The sequence below is a fragment of the Loxodonta africana genome, chromosome 22 (assembly GCF_030014295.1).
Source record: "Loxodonta africana isolate mLoxAfr1 chromosome 22, mLoxAfr1.hap2, whole genome shotgun sequence".
NCBI classification, from domain to species: Eukaryota; Metazoa; Chordata; class Mammalia; order Proboscidea; family Elephantidae; genus Loxodonta; species Loxodonta africana.
The window spans coordinates 22,341,252-22,356,900 of NC_087363.1; the positions used below are offsets into that span (position 1 = coordinate 22,341,252).

General features: G+C 57.1%; 1 protein-coding gene across 2 annotated transcripts; it reads left to right on the plus strand.

Annotated features, from left to right (window-relative positions):
- Positions 1–2: 2 nt before the first annotated feature.
- C22H3orf18 (chromosome 22 C3orf18 homolog) lies at positions 3–9,200 on the plus strand. 2 transcript variants are annotated; one of them, XM_023547659.2, is made up of 5 exons: positions 3–1,578; positions 3,370–3,741; positions 6,695–6,720; positions 7,398–7,545; positions 8,766–9,200. In XM_023547659.2, exons 2-5 carry the CDS (start codon positions 3,508–3,510, stop codon positions 8,844–8,846), a joined length of 489 nt encoding a protein of 162 aa, XP_023403427.1. In that variant the 5' UTR covers positions 3–1,578; positions 3,370–3,507; the 3' UTR covers positions 8,847–9,200. The 2 variants fall into 2 exon arrangements, with proteins under 2 accessions (XP_023403427.1, XP_064130533.1); XM_064274463.1 differs by having other exon boundaries at positions 3–1,473.
- The last annotated feature ends 6,449 nt before the right edge of the window (positions 9,201–15,649 follow it).

Sequence of the window (15,649 nt, forward strand, 5' to 3'; positions counted from 1 at the left end):
GGGGCGGGGCCTGATGCCTAGGGGCGTGGTCTAGCACAGCCGTGATCCCTGCAGATCTGGCCTGGGCGGGGCCCGGCGGAGCTGGCCTGGGCGGGGCCCAGTGCTGGCCGAGGGACCTAATGTCCGAGAGCTGGCCAAAGGCAGTGGCCCGAGCCCAGCAGGGACCGGCGGCGACTAGATCCCAGGGCCACTCCAGTTCCTCTAGCTCTGAGCCCTGAGATTGGCCTTGGGTCAGACCGTTTAGGGTTTGGAGCACTGAGCTCGAACCCCCGACGCCGGAGATTTGGGTTCGAATTCTGACTCTGTTGCCAACTCGTCCTGCGGCTTTGTCCAGGTGCCCTGCTGTCTCTGGGCCTGTTTCTTCTATAAAATTCAAGGCATGGATGTGCCCTGTAAAGTGTGGACTGCCAACTCCCCTCACCGAAATCTACTGGGACAGGGAGTTCTTATTAAACACGTGGATACCGGGCTCGGTCCCAGACGCCGGGAGCCGCGGGCATCTGCATTTGTAACAAACTACCCTGGGGATTCCCATAAGCCCCTTTGAAAAACCGAGGATTAGAGGGTGTCTGAGGGCCCCTCCCTGAGATAGCCGCGCCGTGCAGGGAGGATTCTGTGAGGGGCATACGCAGACTTTCCTGGGTCGGAGTGCCCAATCATAACACCACCCGACCCAACTTCTCTAAACTGAAGGTGCCTCAAGTCTAGCCTAGGGGGAGGGTCGTTTACCAAGAGTCCTGACAACCAAGCCCCATGTGAGCAGGAAGACAAGGCACTGGGAGAGGAAGCAGCTTGCCCAAGGTCACAACGTCAGTAGAGGGTCGAGCCAGAGTTCAACTCAGGTTCAGGGACTCAAGGTGCAGTGCTCTCCCCAGGTCTCCTCCCTGCGCCTGGGTTTAGGGGCGCGAGTCTGTCCCGCTGGGAGTGGAACCCGGGCTGCCTAGGAGCCTGACTTCTGGCGCGAGAAGATCCTAGCCACCTACCCTTCCCGCCCGGCTTCGACGCCCGCGCAGGGGCTGACGAGTGGTCCCTTAGGACTGAGACCCGGCTCCTGGCTCCCGGCTTCCGCTGGGGGCGGAGCCATATACAAGTGACAGACTAGCGGACCAATGGAGCGCGGGCCCTAGGCCCGACAGCCAATCCTGAGAGGGGGTGCGGAGCAGGCAGGGAAGCGGGGCGGTGCGGGTCGCTGGAACGTCGGGGACCCCAGGAGACTGCTCTCCCGGCCCCACCCCCACCTTCGGTCCGGGCCCTGTCCACGCTGGCCTAAGCAGGCAGAGCGGGCGCTCGCAGCTGCGAGCAGTGCGCCGTAGCGAACCCGGCTCGCTGCTCCGAGCGTGCAGGGAGGGAGGACCTCGGGTCGGACCTGCCATCCCCCCACCAGCCCCAGGCCTCGGGGTTCCCCCCGCCCCGGCCTCCCGCCCGCTGCCACCACCCCCAGCCTTTCCGACTGAGCTCGGCGCCTCGAATTAAGTAAGTACTGAGATCGCCGCTTCTGTGCGAGGATGGAGGAATCAGAGTGGCGGAAGCGGGGATGAGGACTGGGGCAGGGAAGACTGAAGGACCTGGAGGAGAACGGTACGCGGGTTTTCCGGGGTCGCAGCGCCGACCCTTTCACCTCACTATCCCTTCCTTACCCTTTGGACTCCGAGGTAGACCCGGGAAGTGGTGAGCAGGACCTTTGTCCCCTTTGGATGGAGGAGTGAACTGAACCACATTCACAGAGCAAGAGTTAACAGTCCACCCCAAGGTCATGCCTGGGGCTAGTAAAAAAAAGCCAGAAAGAGAACCCAGGAGTCACCCAGCCTAGCTGGAGGGAGAGGGCAGAGAGGGATGAGTTTGACCCTGACTCCCTTGTCCCTCTGCCAGCCTTGCCCCTCTCTAAGGGGCCATCTGTGTGTGCACACCCCTCACACACCCATGCATCTGCACAGGGAGGAACCCCACACCCAGCCATGCGCCAGCACAGGGAGGTCGGTGTGCAGCCATGAGCTGTGGATCCTATCTCTTCCTTTCCCAGGCCTGCCCATCTGCAGCTTGCCTGGGACGCCTTTCCACCCCACCTTACCCAGGGCCCTCTGGCCTGGGAGGGCCTAAGCCACACCCTGGGCTGAGCACATCTCCTACCCTCTGCTTCCAGGGGAGAAGGGAAAGAGAGGAGGGGATACCACAAAGTGGATATGGTCGCCTCACCTTTCTCCCTGTCCCTGGCAGCACCCAGCCCCCGCCCAATGGGGAGTCCAATGACCATAAGAGCCTGCAGAGAAGCTGTGTCAGAGAACCTGACTTTCTGCCTCTCTTTCAGCCACACCCCTCTCTCCACACCTGCCCCCACCTTTCTCGGAGCACAGCTTGGACCACATATCAAACTGGGTCCAGAGGTTTCTGTGGCTCTTCCTTCTCTGACTGTGTTGGCCAGAGGGAGAATATTTAAGTTATTGGGCACTTACTGTATGTAAAGGGAGGGGGCTGTGCTCTGTTAAGCCTTTTTTTAGGGACCAGCTCATTTTGACATTTCTGTAACATTATGGCCCTGTGAAGGCAGTGTTCTTAATATCCAAACTTTAGCCGCAGGAAAACTGAGACTCAGAGAGGTGCAGTGACTTCCCTAGGATCACCCAGCTAAGTGGTTTAGCTGGGATTCAAAGCCAGGTCTGTCTGACTGAGGCAAGTGTTTTCCTCCAGGAAAGCAAAAACTCTGGTATGTTTTTCTCTAAGCTTCAAAGCAGGTGCAGGGGAGAGATTTCTTCTTGCAAACCTCTACTACCTTTCAGATCTTTCAGGTCTGATCGCTATGATCACTTTACCCACAAACAGAGTCCATATGGGGCATGAGGCATTGGTGATTCAGTGGTAGAGTTCTTGCCTTCCATCTGGGACACCCAGGTTCAATTCCTGGCCAATGCACTGCATGGGCAGTCACCACCTGTCTGACAGTGGAGGCTTGTGTGTTGCTATGATATTGAACAGGTTTCAGTGGAGCTTCCAGACTAAACTGGACTAGGAAGAAAGGCCTGGTGATCTACTTCTGAAAATGAGCCAATAAAACCCCCATGGATCACAACAGGCTAATCTGTAACCCATCATGGGGGTGGCGCAGGACCAGGCAGCGATTCATTCTGTTTTGCATGGGGTGGCTGTGAATCCGAGGCTGGCTCACAGCAGCCAACAACAACAAATCCACACAAGAACCTTAGATACATGAAGCATGTGTCCTGATGTCGCCTGAACTTGCCCTTGCCCTTGCCCTTGCCCTTGCCCTTGCCCTTACCCTTCTATTTCCCCTGTGTCTTCAGAAACTTGAGGGACTTCATCCCATCACCAAGCCACCATCCTAAGCCTTAATGTTTTTTGTTCTTTCCTTTCCAGTACCCGGGGAGGCAGGGGACTCCCTTTATCCAAGGGGGTGGCAGGGGCCACAGGCTGGAGCACTCCTAATGTAGGGAGTGAGTGGGCAGACTGACTGACTACGGGCAGCCTCTCGACCAGGGCCCTCTCAGCGTCAGCATGAACTCCAGGATCTCATCTACTAGGGGCTGGTTCAGCAGCCGCCCGCCTACCTCTGACCCTGACCTGGAGCCTGCCACAGACGGGCCAGCCTCTGAGACCACCACCCTCAGCCCAGAAGCCACCAGTTTTAATGGCACTAGAATGCCTGACATGGTTGGTGGCCCAGCTGGCGTAGGCACAATGCTTCTGTCCTTTGGGATCATCACGGTGATTGGCCTGGCTGTGGCTGTGGTAAGAGCTAGAGCAGGCTGGGTTGCCCAGGTACCTTTTCGGTGGGGGGAGGGGTGGCCAGTATTTGGATTTACAGAGAACCTAATCAGAAGGCAAAAAAAAAAAAAAACCCAAAAAACAAACCCCTTGCAGTCAAGTCGATTCCAACTCATAGTTGTCTGTTAATGATAGTGTAGTTTCTCCCTCCCCTAGGAATTTGTACCTTAAGGTCCAGAGACCAGAGAGGCTGCCTCCAATTGGAAGAACCAGAGAAGATTCTGAGGAATACATGGTGTTTTGTGCTGGAACACGAAGGCCACGTAGGAGTTGGGAGGAGGGCATTTCAGGTGAAGGGTCCTGCTGGGCCTGTTTGGAGGGAGGCCGGAGGTTTTGAGAGCACAAGCAGCGAGGCAAGTGAGGACAGTGGGGCCTGGGGGTGCAATATGAGGAGGGGCAGAAGGAGACTGGGATGGATTGTAGGTTGCAGAGTCTGGGTTGGATGCTCCAGGCATGACAGGCTGCTGGCAGTGTTCATTCGTTTACTCACTTGACAGTTATTTACTGGTACCAGCTCTGGACCAGGTCTTCGGGACCCAACAAGGGCTGGGGAGACAAGGCCTTGCCCTGTACATCTTACAGGGATGGGAGACATAAAAACCAAGGGCTCCAAGGAAAGCCCCCAGAGACTGGGGTTGGGGGTGAGGGAAGGCTGTTCTATGCTGGGTGGTCAGGGACAGCTGAGGAAGCCACATGAGAGCTGAGACCTCAAGACGGAGGCCTGACCTCCATGCCATAAGGAGAGGCAAAGTTGGGTAGCCATCAGGACCAAGGTGAGCTGGGGTGAGGGCTGCAGGTATCCCCTGATTATGAGGCCTCCAGATCTGCTGTCCACCCTGAGGATGTGGGTTCACCCCCTGAGATGACACAGGGACACTTGGAATGTCACTGGGGACCACTGCAGATTGTTCAGGTTGAAACCAGGGAGGGTGGAGTACACTTGAGGTCCCTCAGTGGGAATGTAATGCTAGCATCCTGCCCACTGCCCCCTAGGCTCTGCTCACTGGCCTTCAGCTCAGAGCGTGTTGCTCTGACAAACAGGGCTATGGGTGGACCATCCACAGCCTGGCAGGAGCTGCTGTTAAGACAGGGTTGCCATATGGTCCCTGCAGGCTCCAGATCACTGCCAGGGAATAACTACCCACCGGCAATCAGGGCCAGGATGCAGCATGGGGACAGCGAGACCAAGGCCTGAGAGGTCTGGTGGGCCGGGGTGGGGGCAGGACACCATGTTGTACTTGAGCTGACTGAAGCACCCTAACCAGGGGCAAGCAGGGCCTAGAATCTGTCCTTGTAACTCTCGGCAGAATTTCCTCCCTCCTTCTCTCCGGCAGAACATTTGGAGGGTCCTAGTGGGCTGCCTTTTCTCCAAAAGCGGCAAGTTAGGGAGGTTTTAGGGTAAAGGGGGTGGAGGGCAGGAAACAGCTTCTGCGGGTCCAGAGGCCTCCTCTGAATGCTGCCTCCTCTTCCCTCACGCCAGCCCTGAGCCGGGCAATGCTGGGTACAGGAGCAAGTTAGTGCCAGGCTATGTGCCTCACCCGGGGGGAAAAGCGGCAGGAACAGTGGGGGTGGGCTTCCTGGAGGAGGTGGCGCTGAAGCTGGAGAGTGAGGGGTGGGGAAGATTTGGAAAGGAAGGTGCGGGAGATGTCAGCAGTTGGGGCAGGGAGAGAGCAGGGGCAAAGGCATAGAGGTTGCATAAGCATTCTGGCTTCTCTTGAAGACCCCTCCATATGACAGGGTAAGGGGGAGGGAGGAGGGTGTGGGGCAAGGGTTGAGAGGCCAGAGAGCAAAGGGTGCTGGGGCTGGAGCCACTCATACAGGGTAAGTAGGGGCTGGGCCAGAAGACCCTGGAGCTCCTGCTGTATTCCACCCGCTGGAGAAGGGGTTCCCATGTGACCCTCCGGAGGGGGTGGGGGAATGAGGGGCACTCCTGGACCTCTTTGGGGTCCCTCAGGAGTGGGCAGCAGGAGGGGCTCTAGGCCAGGGTCAAGCTGTGAGTGGGACACAAAGGACATGGGAGCTGCAGAGGGTTTGGGACAAACCCTGGGGCCATGGCTTTCCCCCAGGTAGAAGCAGATATGCCCGTGGTGGTTGGAAACTGCCAGCTTGGGGAAGAGCAAGATGGTGGCAGAGGTCCCTGGAGTCCCCTCCCTGGGCAGTTACCTGAGTCTTACCTCCTCCCTCCCTTCCCTCAGTGCTTCACAGCAGGCTTTCCTGCTCCAGCTTAGAGGCCCTAACTGTTTTCTAAGACTGCCTAGGCCTTTATCTTCAAGCTGTACAATAGGAGACAAGACCCAGGGGCCTTCCAAGCAGCAGGGTTCTGAGAGGTCAGCCTGGGCTGATATCCAGGGACTTAAACACCACACATCTACTGAGGGCCATCAGCCTCCCATGGGAGCCTAGGGATGCACCTTAGAGCCACTGCCCTGCCAAGTCTGGCCACTACCTGTCCCCCATTCTTTTTGCCCATATGTGACTCTGGGCCTGGGGAGCTAGGGTGGTTTGGGAGGATGTTGGGGAGGGATTCTGGAGTCTTCCCCTCCCCCTTCAGCTTTGATGAGTGAGTCACAGGCAGGTGCTGAGTGGCTGGGGCCACAATCGGCATGGGCAGAGGTGGGGCCCACCAGCCCACAGGACTGGGCTGACTGTGTGGTCTTCTGAGGCTGGGTTTCCTCCAGGGCAGGCCTGGTCTCCACCTCTGAGTTCCCAGCCCTGGTCTGGGCGATGTCAGCACCTAATAAACATCAAAGGAGGGTGTGGATGTAGGATGCAGGGTCACTGGGATGAGGGCCCCTGAGGACATGGGGACCCGTAGGTCTCCCATTCATCAGCCTCGGCAGGCTTCCTGTCCTGAGGAACTGCTGGACCCACCAGAGCCTCCTTTCCTGGCCATGTGACACTGCTCCTTCTCTTGCAGGTTTTGTACATCAGGAAGAAGAAGAGGTAACTCCCCAGCTGTAACCCGAAACCCCAGCCCACAGTGCTGGGCCAGCCTCCAGGGGGTGGGGGTGGGAAAGGAAAAGGAGCACCCCTGCACCAGGGCCTCCTTCCCTGGTCAGGGAGTCAGGCCTCTTCTGCTCCCTCAGGGTTGGGGGTGACCACTTTCTCTCAGTGAGAGCTGCCTCTCCCTCCAGGGAGCTCACATGCAGGGCAGGCGGTTGTGAGGATTCTGGGTAACCCGGTAATCCTAGGACAGGATGGGTTAGAAGGGGAGTAGTTTGGGATTACCCCTCCCAATTGACCAGCCTCTCTTGCCCTGCCCTCCTGAGCTGCCTGCCACTGACCTGCCCCCCTCCGCCAGCCCCCAAAGGCTGTGAACCCTAGCAAGGCCCTGGCCTAGGCAGTCCCCGTGGGCCCCAAGGGTGACAGCCCCTTGGCCCCACTCCCAGGAGTGGGCAACTTCTTCCTCCCAGGCCACCTGTCTGAGGGATAGAGCTGGTCCTATAGGTGCAAAAACGTGTTTCATTGAATCTCGAGTGAAATCTTAGGACGCTAAACATAGTTGTGCACTGTGACTCAGCTGGTTGGCTGGCAGGACCTGGAGGGCTTGTGGGAGGAGAAGGGCCTGCCATCCCCAGCAGCCTCTGCTTCTCCCCATCCCCCCCGCCCCCGACACACAGGCTGGAGAAGCTGCGCCACCAGCTCATGCCCATGTACAACTTTGACCCCACGGAGGAGCAGGACGAGCTAGAACAGGAGCTGCTGGAACATGGGCGAGACGCTGCCTCCCTGCAGGCCGCTGCCTCTGTGCAGGCCGTGCAGGGCAAGGTGGGCACCGGCCAGACCCCCCACCCAGCCCGCAGCCCATTCATGCACCCTTCCACCCCATCCCCATCCATCCTCACCCAGCTTTCGAGCACCTGTCTTGTGGTCAGGTGGCAGCTGTTCGGTACACATGTTTTGACAGGTTTGTTTAGGAACTGGTAGAATTGCTCCGTGGTGACCTACAGACTTCCTTCACCAGGCCAGGCTGTGGGCAGCCCTAGGACCCAGCCTGGCTCTGCCCCTGACAGCCTAGTGATCTGGAAGCCCCACTGGCCTCTCTGAGCCTCAGTTTTTTCATCTGCAAATGAGGATCCTAACTTTTGTCCTGTGTACTCCCACATACGGGGGACCAGTGGGAGAGGTCATTGAAGGCTGGAACCCCAGGTCCCACCACTCCCTGAGAATTCCTGTACTGAGTGGGTCATGGGTGGGGTGAGACTCCTGGACAGTGGTGCCTCAAAGTAGGCCAGTGGGTTCCCTGTCATTGATAGACCCGAGGCAAGTAGACCCCAGCTGATCTCACCTCCTATTGTCTTAAAGGTCAGGCACCTGTGTGGTCATCCTGCTGGGACCACTGGCTTACCTGACCACTTTACACCAGCCCCTCAAATCCCCAAGGGCCAGAGCTACATGAGAAGGCCTGACCTGTTCCAGGACCCCGGCCTCTTCATATCCCTCTTTGCCTTGACACCACAGGTTGCTAGAGGGGTCTGGCCCACCTGAGGCAAATTTGAGAGGCTGGACTCAGGAAAAGTCCATGCTGGAAGTCCAGAGACACCCTGGTTTTGTCACCAGTTCTCTGTGACTTAGGTCAGGACATGCTTGGGATATTCAGGAAGTTGGCCTGAGAAACTTGGTCTATCGAGCCCATGGGGCAACTGACCTTTTGACAATTGTTTCCTGCACCCCTTCCTTGTGCCAGCCCCTGTGCTAGGGCCTGGGGGTACAGAAGTGAACCCTTCTGCAGTAGAGGGTGGTGCATGCATAGTGAATTCAGTCCTGAGCCCACAGGAAACCTGGCCAGGCAAGCTGGGGGTGGCTGTGGGGGCTGGTGGGAGAAGTCATCTAAGCCAGGCTGAGCTTGGAGGGAGGGCATTCCAGCCAGAAGGTATAGCTCATGCCAAGCACAGTAGGCACCAGGAAGTGAGGGTGGAGGTGACTGGGCCAAAGGGCATATGTCCTTTTGGTCAAGGTCCCCGATGTCCCTGCACATCTCCCTGCAGACTACCCTCCCCTCCCAGGGCCCGCTGCAGAGGCCCAGTCGGCTGGTGTTCACTGACGTAGTCAACGCCATCCACGCGTGAGTGGCCTGGGGACAGGCCTGGAGTTCTGATGGTGATGCCCGCCACAGTGCCCACACAGCTGCCCATTCCCTGATCGTCAAGACCTACTCAGGACCTGCCCTGCTGAGGCAGGAAAGGGCCAGCCCGGGCCCCAGCTGTTCTCTGCACACCCACCTGCTGACTCTCCAGGCTCTAAGAGTGCCCCCTGGCTGGGCTGGTATCTCGCCACTGACCTCCCTTGGCCTGACCGCCCTGGTGGAGGGCAGTCCTCATGCTGGGAAGGTCAAGAGCCACTGCTGGCTTCCTTGTGTCCTGTCCAGGTCCTTCACATCAAGGTCTGCTCCTCTGAATGTGGAAGAAATGGGGGGAACGTAGGGTGGGAGGGGGAAGGGAAGGAGAATGGGGGCGTGTTTTCCCTCTGGCAGGGAGAGGTCTGTGATTGTAATCTGGAGCCTTCTCTGGGGTGGGGAGAGGCAACCACTCAGGTCACAGGCACAGGATGGGCCTGAGATCCCCAGGAATGGAACTAAAACTGATAAGTAGGCAAAAATGCCAGGAGGGGGCTGCTCACACCCAGGGTCTGTCATATTACAGAGGTTTAGGAAGCCTCCCTGCCACCCCTCCCTGGCAGCCATTTGTTTGCTGGGCCCAAGCTAGGGTAGAAGAGGGGGAAGGGAAGTGAGGGATCGGGTGTAGAGGGATGCAGCCCCTAGACCTGCCAGAAGACCCCATGTGTGCATGAGCGTGCCCATGTGCAGATGTGTGCCTGCCTCAGCACAGGAGGCAGGGTGGGGACCCTCTGACTGGCCCCACCCTCCAAGTCTACCCCTACCCCGTGGTGTGTAGAGGAGCAGCAGGTTGGGCCACCCCTGTCACCTTCAATGTTCAGGGGCTACAGGGAGGAGGGAGGAAAAGGAGGGTTCCGCTGCCTGCCATGTCTCTTCACAGGCCCTAACAGCTGGCTTCTCCCGCCCCCAAACAAGGCTCCCGCCTTGGGCTGGATCCGGGATCTGGGTTGGGGAGAGGCTGCTGGTCAGAGGCTGCAGGCTGGGTGGGGAAGTCCTGATGGCCTGGAGAGGAGGGGATGGAGAATAACCCCGTGGGAAACAGACGCAAGAAACCTAGTCTGATTTTGGATTCCCCTCCCTCCACCCCATCTATTGGAAGGGGTCTCTCAGTGTTTATGGGTGAGGAAGGGGTCTCTCACTTGGCTACCCCCTCAGCCTTGGTGGGTCAGGGCCATCCAGGCAGGGCACTGGACAGAACCAGACCCCAGGAGCTGGGCGTTTCTCTACTTTGGGCAGACGTGTGCACAGGGGCATGTCGGCGTGCCCAGCCTTGCCACCATTGCTGTCTTCTGCTGGTTGGAGGGGGTGCAGGGTGGCGTGTGCACATCTTCTGTTGGGCAAACATCACATACCAGGAGGTGATGGCCTAGGACCTGCTCCAGGAAAGTTCTGGAGTTAGTCCCTCTTGGAGATTCTATAAATACATTAGCACTTGAGCGACTGAAGGGCTGTGGGTAATTTAGGATGCACAGAGCTGTAATTTAACTCGCAGCATCTCCATGTGAGAGCATTAAAGATGTAATTAAGATGTTTACACAAAGAGAATGTGAGCCTGTGACACTTGGGGTGTGAAACTCCAGGAGAGGGCAGTGGGTGAGGGGCTGTGGGGGGGCCCAAGGAGAGCCGCTTGGGTGCCAGCTATGAGGTGGCAGCCATTGGTTTTCCTCTGTCTCTGAGGAAGTGTGTCTGGCCCTGGGTTCAAGGCTGCTCTGGGGACTCATTGATTTAACTTTGGGCGAAGAGGCCAGGTGAACAGGACCTTGTGGGCCCACAGGAGGGAGAAGGCTTGAGCCCCAAGAGCCAGCAGAGGTGTGGCACCCCAGGACTCCCAGCAGTTGGGTCTAAAACATGAAAGGGTGCAAACTTATGTGGCCTTTCCCCAAGTGGGGGATGGGGGAGATGGGAAGCCATTAGGGGTTTGTGTGTGGAACCCACCTGTGGGCTCTGAAGGGTTTGGGGGAAATGACACTAGGCTGACCAACCATCTGGCTTTTCCCGGACTGTCCCAGTTTTAGCACCGAAAATCCCACAACCAGTACTCTAAGTGACATCCAGACTCACCCCTAGAGAGCTGAGCCTTTAGGCTGGCATCATGGAAATGAGGAGGGTGTGAGTCCCCCGGTTCCATGTGGAGGGCTAGGCTGCAGGTGGGGGCAGTGGGACATGGCCTTGGGTAAAGGTGAAAGCCAAGCGGTCCACGGGCCACCCACACCAGGGTCAGAGAGCTGGGCTGTCAGCAACAGCCGTGGTGTTGGGGAGGGGTCTCTTTCCCTCTGTAGACTGGCAGAAGAATTCCTGAAGGGCATGAAGGGGTGGTAAGCTGTGCCTTCCCATCCTATAGGGCAGCCCCTCAGCCCAGGAACTTGGGGGCTGTAGAAGACCCAGTGTCTGGCAGACCCTGAAGAAAGGGGGCCTATGAAGTAAAACTGGCTCCCAGGGCTTGGGATAGGGGCTCCAGGAGGACCTGTATTCCCATTCTCCTGTTCCATGCCCCTTTCCCAGCCTCCCAGTGGCTGGGCGGGGGGGGTCGGTGGCAGGGCAATGGACACAGGGCAGCTATCTCTGTGGGCAAAGGGGCTGCTTCCTCATCTCTTGTCCCCTCACAGCCATCTCCTCTTCCCTTCCACCTCACCTTCTTCTGTTCTCTAGCTCTTTCCTGGTCCTAGAGTAAAAAATTCCCCAAAGTCCTCAGATCTTCCACAAAGCGAGGCATAAATAAATCTTGAGGTGAAAGGTTCTGGTTGGCGTGTCCTCCTTCTGGTCTCCAGGCTGGTGGACGACCAGAACTCTCCTTACTGCCTCAGTCAGTCAGCGGAGTAAGATGGGGTTGCCCGCCATTACCGCTCCTAAAATTGACTGTCAAACGGGGCCCTGTGGGAAATACCTCCCCCACCACACACGCACATCAGTAAGTGAAACCTCTTCTCATGAATAGCAACCAGGGCTTCAGGTCAGAGGCTGCGGTGGTTTGCAGTGGGTGGTATCAGGGTGGACATGGACGAGTGCCTTCAAAAGAGGCTATCTTCTTCTTAATAAAGTGAAGTGTCACCCTCCAGCCAAAGTGAATAAAATAATCCCATTGCCTGGCTGCAGGCAGACGCCGAGGACGAGTTCAGAATATAAAGGAAAGTTCTGGTGGGAGTGAGCCCAGAAACTCCAGCAGAGCAGTCTGACCTTGCTATGAATTTTTTCCAGAAACATTACTGAGCACCTACTGTGTGCTTGGCACCGTCAGTGAGCCAACCTGGTCCCTGCCCTGTGGTATTTCCATTCTAGATGAAAGGAGACAGACATCAACATACGTGTGTGTGTTTGTGTATATACACACATCCAAAACCAAACCCAGTGCCATCGAGTCAATTCCAACTCATAGCGACCCTAGAGGACAGAGCAGAACTGCCCCATGGAGTTTCCAAGGAGCGCCTGGCAGATTCGAACTGCCAACCCTTTGGTTAGCAGCCATAGCACTTAACCACCACACCACCAGGGTTTCACTATATGCACATATACACACATTATATGCCTATATCTTTATATCTATATGAAAAAGAAGGTGGGGACAGGGGCAGGATGTGCCTGAGGGTATTGAGAGGCTGGGAGCAGACACCCCCACCCTACCCTATCTAGCTGCACCCCTCAGCAGTCCTCGGTGTGGAGGGCCTTACCTGGGGGTGAGGGCAACAGGGCTGTGGGCACTGCCAGCCATTCTGTTGGCCATGATTCCTGGCCAGGGCTCCCCAGCACACTGACTTCTCAGCGCCTTGGACTCTGCCTCCTGGACATCTCCCACCAGGCCCTGCAAAGGCCACACAGAGCACTGTCCATGAGCACCCTGTCTCCCAGTAGTTCACGCCACGAGCCCTGCTTCTAGTTTTCTGGAGATGGTGACATGGATAGGGATGTGCCTGCCTTCTCCAAAGTCTTCCAACAACACCAGGCTGAGGCCCACCCATGCCCCTCATCTTTTCCTGTGCCCAGCTCTGCTGCCCCACTTCTCAGAAGCAGCCACTGGGACTCAGTGCTGAGCTGTCCCTGTGGTCTGGACTGGGAGGAAGTGGGGAGAGGGATGGCGGGTGTTCCAGCCCTTGGGGCTGACGGGCCTCCTATGCTCTGGCCACTGGCACTGGAAGATGAGGAATATGTCCACCCCAGCCATTGCCATCCATCCACCCAGCCCCTAATGCACCCCTGTTGGAGGCCTGGAGACCCACAGAGCCCTGCTGAGAGCTGGGGAGGTCCCTGATGAGCACCCCCAGCCCCTAGTGCAACTCTGTTGGAGGTCTGGAGACCCACAGAGCACTGCAGAGAGCTGGGGAGGTCCCTGATGAGCACCCCCAGCTCAGAATGCCAGCTCATCAAGGCTGCCTCATCTCAGCCTCAGCTTCTTCCTCTCCGAAATGGGAGACAAAACAGGCATCCCTGCTCATCCTAGTAAGTGGCCAGAAGGAGCCTTGGAATGGGCTTCGGTCCCAGTAACAGTTACCCTTGATTGGCGCCATCCTGGCACCATCTCGCTTTACTCCCAATGGCCCCCCACGTGACTGTCCTGTCACCCCATCTTACATTGGGAGACCCAGCACCCAGAGACTGGGGTTATCAGGCTCATCTCCCCTTCCGTACCATCCAGAAAGGATCCTCAGACAAGCCCCAGAGTCAGGGAGTGCTCTGGGATACGGTGGGGCACCCAGCAGGCCCATGAGGATCCCTGACCTGTTTTCCAGGAGCCCATGTTGCCACCTGCTGGCGGCTCCAGGCACTGCGGGCAGCCTTCCATCCTGCTGCCTCAGTCAGGACACCTGCCCGGTAGCCCCAGGGTTCTCCTCTGGCCCTGCCTTTGGATTCTTCCCCTGCACTCAGCCCCTTCCCCCGTGTGGCATGGAAGGCAGTCCCCAGACTTCAGGCTTACCTGGCAGGACCAGCACTACGGTGAGATGAGTGAAGGGTCTAGGGTTCAAAATTTAAGGAGGCACTCATTCTTAGGTACTGACACTACATTTACACCAACTTAAGAGTGAGTGCCTCCTTAAATTTTTCACCCTGGTAATCCACCACGGTCAGGGTCCAGGAGGCCACATGGAACTCCTGCACCCCGCATCTCCACTTCTATGCCAGTAGGTTGGGGCTCCAGAGGGCCATACAATGATGGTGGGGGCCAAACCTTGCCTTGGCAGGAGCTCACTAAGAGGCTTTTTGCTGGGAGCAGGCTGAGAAGACCAGACTCTGAAAGTTTGAGTTTATCAGTGCCTCGGTAATGGGTCAATAAAGTGACACTCTGAGGCCCAGGTGAAGGAGGAGGGCAGGATTTCTGCCACAAATCTCCACAGATGGGTCAGACTCAGAGTTTATGAATGTGAGTTCCCTGGAGCACTGACAGAGGGAATCAAATATGTACCCATTTAATCCCCCAACAACCACAGAGAGTGGGCACTACGAGTGGGCCAGATCACAGATGGGGAAACAGACATGAAGCAGTAGGGTTGCTTAGCGTGCGGCAAGGTTAACCAGGTGGGCTAACCCCAGAGCTCACTCCCAAAAAAGGAAAGAATGCTACCTGGAGCAGAGCTGCCGCCTCCTCACTACTCATTCATTCTCTTCAAACATCCCAACTCCTCTCCACCAGGCCCTCTGCTGGGCTCTGGAGCTGAGGGGTAACCCAGATGAGACTTCCCATAGAGGAGTCCCACCCAGCATGAGGGCCAGGACAGTAATTGCAACAGCCCTCACAAGAAGGGACAAGAGACGCAGGTGAGGCAACAGGAGAGATCAGAGGAGGGATCACCACCTCTGACTGTGGGTGAGGCAAGGCTTTCATTGTGCTCTGCCTGGAGGACAGGCCAGGGATTAGACATGAGGCGATAGGGGGCATTTCAGGCAGGGCAGGTGGTGAGGTGAAGGGGGCGACGGGCTTTCCCCCACAGCCAGGACACTAATGTCAGAGATTCCACCAGGCAGTCCCTGTAAACTTGGGGTGCTTATATTGCGCCCAGCCAGCCCTATACACGGTGCCTGTGCTGCCTTCTCGCTCAGCACCCATGTTGTAGATGCTGTGGACTTGTTCATCACTGCTCCTGGAGAATTTGGACCAAGGGCTGGAGCACTATAAGTGGATGTGCCAAATGACCTCCCCGCAGAGAGCACTCCCATATCCACTTCCTTCAAAGGGGCCCGGGGGGGCTGTCACCATCCCCATGTGGTGACACGCCCACCCACACAGGCACAAAAGCTTTAGTGTGTTTGAGAGGAATCAAGTTGCCTTAGGGGAGTAGGCAAAAGCATCTTTTGGAGCAGTTCTCAATATGGCCACCAGGTGGCGGTGCAGGTCCAGATTATTGGTGCTTGTGGGGCCGTGGTGAGTGCAATTTGTCTCCGGTCTTTTTAAGGGAGTCTGCTTGAAGCTGTTTGTTTCCTCCCCGCCCAGGGTAAACCTGGTCACCACTGTGGCCTGAAGCCCCAGAATGGAGCAGTAGGTGCTCAGCGTATTTATTGAATGGAGGATTGGATAAGGTTGGTTCTTGCCTCATGAGAAATAAATGAGTTAATATATAAAAAGCACATGAAGAGAGCCCTCAATAATGTATGCAGGTATGAGTATTCTTGTTATGAAGGGCGGTTCTACCCAGACTGTGGACAGGACCCCAGAGGCCCCCACCCATCTTGGGCTCAGGAGTTCTAAGCTGTGGGCCCCTCCCAGATATCTAGATAACCTCTCCCAGCAAACGATAAAGACCAAACCCCAATGCTTCACCCACTCAAAGA